This window comes from Chanodichthys erythropterus, chromosome 21 (genome assembly GCF_024489055.1).
Source record: "Chanodichthys erythropterus isolate Z2021 chromosome 21, ASM2448905v1, whole genome shotgun sequence".
In the NCBI taxonomy this organism is placed as follows: Eukaryota; Metazoa; Chordata; class Actinopteri; order Cypriniformes; family Xenocyprididae; genus Chanodichthys; species Chanodichthys erythropterus.
Window position 1 is genome coordinate 18214333 of NC_090241.1, and position 8808 is coordinate 18223140.

The 8808-nt window shown below is 38.7% G+C and overlaps 1 protein-coding gene across 4 annotated transcripts in view; it reads left to right on the forward strand.

Moving 5' to 3' along the window:
• ryk (receptor like tyrosine kinase) overlaps nucleotides 1–8808 on the forward strand; it is a 63963-nt gene that overhangs the window by 23105 nt on the left and 32050 nt on the right. For all 4 annotated transcript variants that reach the window (XM_067373310.1, XM_067373312.1, XM_067373313.1 and 1 more), the window contains one exon: nucleotides 6994–7115. In XM_067373310.1, the coding sequence (XP_067229411.1) occupies nucleotides 6994–7115 (122 nt within the window). The remainder of the gene's footprint in view (nucleotides 1–6993; nucleotides 7116–8808) is intronic.

Genomic DNA, 8808 nt, shown 5'->3' on the forward strand with positions numbered 1-8808 from the left:
ATTGCACATTGGTATTGCTTTTTACAAACCATGTTCACATTCACAAGTCAGATAGCTGCCTTTTAAATATCCTTAGAAACGCTCAGAACAACTCAGAACGTCATCATAACATCGTAATATGCATCATAAACCCGCCATATTGCTAAATCTACCGATTTTTCAGATCAACAGAAAAATATACTGGGATAACCTTCCTTTGAGACCTTCACCACAAGGGGACTTTAAATAAAAATGTTTGTTTGCCACGTTAGTTTTTCTACATCTTGAAACTTTTAGTTTTTGAATGTTGGTAATTTGTGGACTGAAAAGCCTTCTTTAGCTTGTTCATTCATGGCACAATGTTTCTCCTAGTTTCGTTTAGCTAGTTTTGGTTTCGTTCCACTTTCGTTTCAGGTTGCCGTTTAATGTTTCTCATATGCAACAGAAATTGCAGCTCTTATCAGTTGAGCAACATGGTGGTGGCACCAGTGCTAACAAAATTTAGTCACACCGGCAGGAAAAAAAGGTTGCAGTCTGGATCCCTGAAATAACATTTCTTATATTTTCTTATATCACTGATGTCTTAAGTGGTTAAGAAAGAGGGTGCGTCTGTAACAATATATTGGATCCGTACAGCTCTTAAAGTGACAGCAGCCTAATAAACCTGCTTCGACAAAGAGAAAATCACTTACTGCTCTTGACTGAATAACTTTTGTAGCTTTAATAAGAATCAGTGTATATATAATTCATACAGTGAAGACTAAAGTTCCTTGTACGAGTCTGAAATGTTCGCACGTTAAAAAATAAATATGACTTTGTTGTGTCAATTAAGTTTACACACTGCCTCCGAAACTTTCGTCTGTCATTAAAAATTAATTAGGATCGGGTTCAATTTTCTGTTTTTTTGCATCCGTAGCAAGCATTTTGGGAGGTGTTTTGACAATTCAGAGCCACCATACAACTGAACAGCAAAATCCAGTATCGCTAACAAAGCATCAAACTGAGCCACTGACATCCTGAAGTAAACTTTAAATCACTCGGGATAATCCCCCAGCTCCTTCATAAGGAGGTGGAACTCTCCTTCCTCTCTACGCATTCTCAGGATTGGATGGACCCAATATTTCCAATTTCTTTTTCTCTTTTTAAGAAGAGAGAGGACAACAAAATCATCCTTACTGCTTGAAGACTCGGATTAATTAATATACATTGGTCTCGGTGTGCAAGGTTTCTATGCGTGATGAATTTTCAGGATGACGAATACGAAAAAAACGCATGAAAATTTCAGACTCAGTGTGCAAGGACCTTAAGCAGTGTTCTATATTTATAAAATTTCTGTTGTTAAATAAACCTAATGTAGGCCTACCTGAAACCCTAAACCCCCTTGTTTACACTGATGTTAAAATGACACTTTTTATGTAAAAAAGCACTGCTGTTTCTTTTTCAGTAGTTGTTGGGATGCTTTTTTCTCACAAAAAGAATGAAACATGTATGCTTGTTATAACATTTTCAGCTTTCAAATATATTTAAATATAATTAATTTATTTTATACACTTAAAGCATTATTATTTCGTATATTGAATATTGCATTATTTAACGAGTTATTGCATATCGCATTTTTTTCTTTAATATTGTGCAGCCCAAAAACAATACATAACAGAGTCCCCCTCCCTTCCACTCACTCTCTGAGCTTGGCTGCTGTTTGTGTCCTGTGCACTGAGGGATTGAGGATGAATCGGACCCTGACTACAGGAGACTCTTTGTTCTACCTGTGTTAACCTCCTCTCCTGGCTCTAACATTTTTGTTGTACCTTTCTGAAGACAGAAATGTGATCTCCAGAGGCCAAGAAATCCAAAACCGCATATCTATACCTTTCGCTGTGGGGAACGACATGGGTGTAAATCATTGCCTTTCATTCATTGTATTGTCTGTAACTTCAGTTCTATTCTTTGTGTTGAGTGTTCGAAACAAAAAAGTCTTGTTTTGAGTCTCAGACCACATTTAAAAAAATGTTACTACAAAATTCTTACTACATTTTGAAGTAATTACATCATAAATCGTACTTTTTTTATGATTTGTAAAAGTTATTATACCATTATAGAGTGATATTTTTAGGAGTTGACGCATTACTGATTTATCTATGCATTTAAATCTGGCCCCTGTTTTTTTTTTTTTTTTTTATGCACTTCTCTTTTTTTGAGATCTTTTTTTTTTCTGCATTGGCAAGCTTGAAGATGACTCGCATACAGAGCTAGAGCTTTGTCAGACTCTTTTTGAAAAAGATCGACCAACATAATGCTGTATCGAAGTCTCACCCCATGGGCATGTTTTCTCCCTGGTCTTCGCTTTTTCAGAGGGGAAGCAATTCAACCATGAAAGGGGTTTTGAAGCTACATAAAAAGACATTACAGAGCATTGCCGTGAGGGGGATGCAAAGATTTCATTTTGCAGCAAGCGGAAACCACTTTTTTTCAAGCCGTATGGTTAACCACAGCTCTTTTGAAACAAACTTGTTACTTAAGCATAAAGAAAAGAGGTTAAAAATGGTCCCCACAGAGTCACAAATAAACAAGCTTGAAAACACAGGCTGCACATATGCTATAATAAACTCATTCTCCTAATCATCCTGTAGTGAACCAGCTCTTCAAGGGTGGGAGCACTTATTGCCACGAAGAAAACTGTTTTCAAACAACCTCCTGCTTTCTTTTTGGATCCTCTGGTCAGACGGTTGAGCACACTTGACCCATGAACTTCAACACCCTCTTCATCCACTGTTTTGTGGGCGATGACTGGGCTAAGGCTTGTTTCTCCTCCAAATTCTTTCCTCAATATATCATCATTTTAGTGCCTGAGATCTTGAGAAAGAAGGAATTTAAATTGAGTAATGCCCCATCCATTCTTTCATTACAACTTTCAACTGTTCCTGCCTCTGCTCACATAGTCTGTCTCGGTGACCATCCACAGTCTGTTCACTGACTATTTTTTTGCACATTGCATACGAAAAGAGCAAGAGCTGGATGAAATCGGCTGTTCCAATTCAATTGGTTGGTTCTTTTATGTATTTCAGATTAAACTGCAACTTGTAGTTGATTGATTTACGTCAGTCAAATGGCCTCTTCCTGTCTTAGTGGGTGATTCATGGCCAGAATAAGCTACAGTGAGCACCTGACCATATGGCGTTAGTCAGTGGTCTGTTTATGGGAGACGACTATTCACATGGCTGTAAGGGGTATCAAAGCAGTGTAGACAAAAGTCTGACCAGACAGGTCACATGGTGCAAGACATGGGAACCTTAATTAGTCTCAAGTCTGCGGGTATGTGTCTAGTATAACTCACGCCTCAGTAGTCTCTCACAGCTGGCTGATTTTCTTTTCCTCTCTGCTTAGAGGATTATGTCAGACGGGATGTCTGTCTAAACTTTGAGGACTCCTGAATCTTGAGTGTGTCTGTGTTAGGCTGTGTGGCCCCCATCTGCTTCATAGGTGGGCAGCCTCATAACTAACTCGTGCTATTCTGTAATACTGCCAAATCCAAATGATTCCATATTCGCAACGTATTAGGATGCTAAACTATTAATTTTTATGTGAACTATGCTTTGTACTTCACTCACGTTCCAATGTCGACTGAATGCTGAATGGCACAGATTGTATTATGGACTATTTAAAGTGAGCACTGTAACTTTTTATATTTGTTTGACTATATTTTAGATTGATAACGAACAGGCTATGATGTCCAGTTAGCTACACTATAACTGATATGGTGTGTGTGTGTGTGTGTGTGTGTGTGTGTGTGTGTGTGTGTGTGTGTGTGTGTGTGTGTGTGTGTGTGTGTGTGTGTGTGTGTGTCTGAGTGAGGTGCCTGCGTGATCACTTGAACTGTTTTCTTATAACAGCGGTAACAACTTAAAGAGATAGTTCACCCCAAATTGTCATCATTTACTCATTCTCAAACTGTTCTAAACCTGTATGAATTTCTTTCTACTCCTGAACACACAAGAAGATATTTTGAAGCATGTCAGTAACCAAACAGTTGATGGGCCCCATTGACTTCCATAGTATTTTTGTTTTTCCATACTGTGGAAGTCAGTGGTGCCCATTAAATGCTTGGTTATCTAATCATTTCTTAGAAAACAAATGGACTGAATTAATGAGGAACATGTTAAACTTTTTATGTCCAGTTTACTGTCTATGTATACTGTCTATAACCTGGATGTGCATAGTATGGATGCTCATGAATTATTAAAGAGCTATTTGCTTAAAATTTGGCTTTCTTTAGGGCTGTATACTCTAGTATCACAGCCTTGTTATATCCCACATCTGTGACGGCTGCGAAACCCGTGCCATGAAATGGGCTGATGGCTCAATACGGCTGTATGCATTATCCTATTTGCCAAGTTCAAGGTCCATAAAAAAGACTGATACAAGGGGTGTAACAATATATTGTCACAATATATCGCAATACACAAATGCAACAATATGTATTGAGAGTTTTCATGTGACGTCACGCCCTGAGGGGAATGCTCCCCTGGTGGGCAAAACAATGCTTTCCTCCATTTGCCTACCTAGGTTTATGTAGTAAGACAATGCTATTAAAAGACCAAATTCAATATATACCTTATTGATTATGCATACTTTGCACAGGCAAACAAATGAACACTAGCCTGGATGCCAGCCGAACTTAGCCCCGCCCACAACATTTTGAGGTCGGGGAGTTCGGTCTGGACTTGATCCGTAGAGGAGTAATTATGCCCGAACAGAAACTGTTCGGACCAATCACATTTGTCAGGGCGATGATTGACAGATTATCACCAGAAACGTAATCAGCCATGTCATCAAAGAGCGCTTGGGTTGAATTAGTTTACAACAATGATGGCTGTTGTTGAAGAACTGAGATGTGTAGATTCCGCCATCGCGTCCGTCATAGAAGATATCGACAGCGCATTAATTGGCAAGTACTCCGTGTATACTTATTCTTATTACAACACCGGCAAAGACTGTTTACGCTCATCTTCTACTAGTTCCAGCATGTGTGCAGTTGAGTTCTGTTGACAACTATGCGTCGCTCAACATACATCACTCTGTAGCTCTGATTGGTTGTAGGTCTATCCAATTGAATTTGATCTTTTAATATCACTGTTTTAGTACATTAAGGCACTTTATGGTTAATCGTGGTTAATCTGTGTTTAAAATTAAGTGGTGCAACACAACTCGATTTAAAATAAAACCCAGATCAACAAATCCTTGATTAGTGTTTAAACTTTGCTTTATTTAATCATTATTGGTACAACCCACCCTCGTGTTTTCAAGTTAGCCTTACTAAAAACAGCAGGACGATTTTTTTTTATGATTGAAATCACTGCAGTCTCTGTATATGGATCACAAGTGCCCAAAACTTGCATCTTGTTCACATATTTTTGTTTTTAAGATGGAAAATTGACAGGCTTTTGCTGCAGGTACATGGCTGTTTTGCCCTCCAGGGCTCCTTGACAGTCACGTGACTGAAAACTATCAATATGTATTGTGTATAGCTCTCCCAAAATGAAAATTACTGTGTGAGGAAAAAAAATCAAGTTAACAGAGTTTTAGTGTCAGTACAACTTGAACTACTATATATAATGTACATTAATGCAAACGGGGGAATATTTGTGGGTGTTGATAATGCCAAATGTCTTGTGTTACCAGTAAAAAGTGGCCTACAACATATTTGTCTGTATTTTCAGCTTCAGAGTCATGAATTATTCACGTTTTCTTCATGTTTTCTTCGAAAACAAAACAAAAATTCTTACAGGCCACAAACTTTTGAACAATAGTGTGTATATTGATTTTATGTTTTCTTGGTGTACAGCTAACACATCCAATTTTTTTTGCAAAAAAATAAATAAAAATAAAACAAACATCTACTTTTTTTTTCATAGATATGTTCTAGAAAGGGTTTGTGTACCCCCATCCCCCTTATGTTTGAGCAGACCCCATGACAGACAGATAGACTCCAGTCAGCCACAGCGGGGCCTTTCAGTCATGATAAGGTTTGCTCCAAGGCATGGCAGGCCGAAGGAGATTACAGCTGTCAATCAACTTCACACATCCCTGTGCCTCATTCGTGTGCTGGAAATCAACCTCCACTTTAGACCTCGGATTCATGTTCATCATCATTGCCTCTTTTCAGTCCAGTTGTTAATTGGGGGCTGGATGCAGTACAACTGGGATCGCAGGTGTGCTGGGCTGCTTAGTAGAAATGCTTTTCAGGTCGAGTCTCTCCCAGGAATGTAGCCGGGGAGGAAACCATGTTTAGATTACAGTGTCGTTAGAACATGGAGGCCAGACAGGGGAGAGTAGAGATGTTTTGCTTTGACGATAGAGAGGGGTGAAGTCCTTAAACATAAACATACTACACTTGAGTGTTTTCCCTTCACTGTATGGTGAAGGGGGCGGCTGAGGATATTGTTTTTGGTATAAAGGATCTATGTGGTTCTAAGTGGACAGGCTAGAGAGAGAGAGAGGAATGAACTGTGGTCAAAACTTGGGCGGCAGCCTTGGTAGTTTCATAGATCCCATCAGCTTAATGGGAAGCATTCCAGAATCTCAGCATGAATGCTTGAGCCTGTTATAACTCATATCCTCCTGATCGGAAATTGTAATCATATTTCAGTGGCTGTCATAGCTGCCCTCTATGATATAATAGATCCAGATCTTGCTCTTTCCTGCAAGGAAGTGGAACTATGTCAGACAGTGGTTGGTCACCGCACTGAAAAAAAAAATATTTTATGCATTGTTGCCATGGATTCCTCCTGCACCATATATTTGCTGGCGCTGTGGAATACATTAAGCCTAAATGAGCACATATTATGTTTTGATGGTGAAATGCAGAGTTCATATGAGAGCAGGATCTGGCAGTATGAAACTATATTTTACTCCTCTCTTGAGGCAGGGTGGTTGTGTGAATTTGAAATGGTTTTAACGATTTATTTTCTGTCAGTCCTCAGCAGTTTTATCATTTCTCGCTCTTTCTGTCTGCAGGTCTTGATGCTGAGTTGTACTATGTGAGAGATGATGTGGTAAATCATTATGCCCTTTCCTTCATCCTGCCTGTGCCCAGTGACACCAACAGTTTGCATTTTACATGGCACTCCAGCAGCAAGGTTGGCACTCTTCATATATATGTACACTAGCAATCTTTTTTTTTTAAAACATTTATTCAGCAAGGATGCTTTAAAATCATCAGAAATGATAGTAAAGACTTTTATATTGTTACAAAAGATTTCTATTTATAAATATTATCTACTTGTATTAAAGATAGGGATGTCCAGATCCGATCACATGATCGGAAATCGGGCCCGATCATGTCGTTTCAGACTCGATCGGAATCGGACATTACCTCCCGATCAGGACTCGGATATATATGTATTAGGACGGTTCTCCACTTACGGACCGCACTTGCACTGCGGTCCATCTCGAATGACGACGCATCTATTGGTTATATGATTTGTTTAAAATAGCAACGTGGAAAACAGACAGAGTTCAGATAATGTATGTTTCAGTCGATGGATGCACAAAACGTTACAACAACGATAATCAGAAAGCATGGACAAAACAGTCACTCTTTGTAAACTGTTAACTGCGAGTGCCGTCTGCTCTAATGTCCAGTCATTTACGCCGTCATCACCCGGGTGTTGATAGCGCGCGAGCGCAGGTGAGACCTGAACAGCACACGTTGCTATCTGTGTTTAAACTAACTCATTTAAGCCTTGCTGATTTAAACCTTAAAGAACAAGACGCGAAAGAGAACTCGCACGCGCTGTGAGAAGATTTGTGTGCGCTCATCCGAAGCGCGCACACGCTTATTTCAGTCAGCGCGCAAATACTGAGTTCTCTTTCAAGTCTTGCGCTTCGGCGGCCACATTCATACAAAAATTGTCAACATGCCCGTCCTAGCGAGCATCCTAGCAAACATAGTCGGTAATGTCTTAAGTGAACGTATATTAGTCGAGAAAGACAGCGCATGTGGAACAGTAGCTATATGTACGGGATCGTGCATGTCTTAAAGGGAAAACAACTATTCCTGCTGCCTGTATTTAATGTTAAATCAAACAACAAAAAACAAAGAAATCACTCACTGCTCTTGACTGAATACTGAATAGTTTTTGTAACTTCAATAATGATTAATCTTTATTTATTTTATACAGTAAAGATAATATGCAGTGATATTTTATATTTGATTACTATGTGAAAACTGAATACCTGAAAAACCTGAAAAGCACTGTTCCTGGATCTGTTTTTTTCGCTCTTCTTTATTCTTTTTTATGTATGCTATTAATTATCGGATCGGGACTCGGTATCGGCAGATACTCAAAATCAAATGACTCGGACTCGAGGGCAAAAAAACGTGATCGGGACATCCCTAATTAAAGATTTTCTATTTACTTTTGATTCATCAAACAATCCTGAAAAAAGCAGCACGACCGTTTTCAACTATGATAATGATGATAAATGTTTATTGAGCACCAAATCAGCATTGTGTGACACTCAAGACTAGAGTAATGGCTGCTGACAATTCAGAATAAATTGTTTAAAAAATATTAAAATAGAAAACAGCCGTTGTTGTTGTTTTTTCGAATAAATGAAGCCTTGGTTGGTATAAGAGACCTCTATCAAAAGCAATGTAAAAACAACCTGTAAACTTTTGAGGTTTAGTTTGCCTTTTAATTGCTGCTTTTCTTTATTGCAATTTGTATGTGATTTATACTAATTAGGGATGTAACAATACCCTCATGTCACGATTCGATACATATCACGATATGATATTATTGCGGTACTTCAAGACATGGTAAAAGG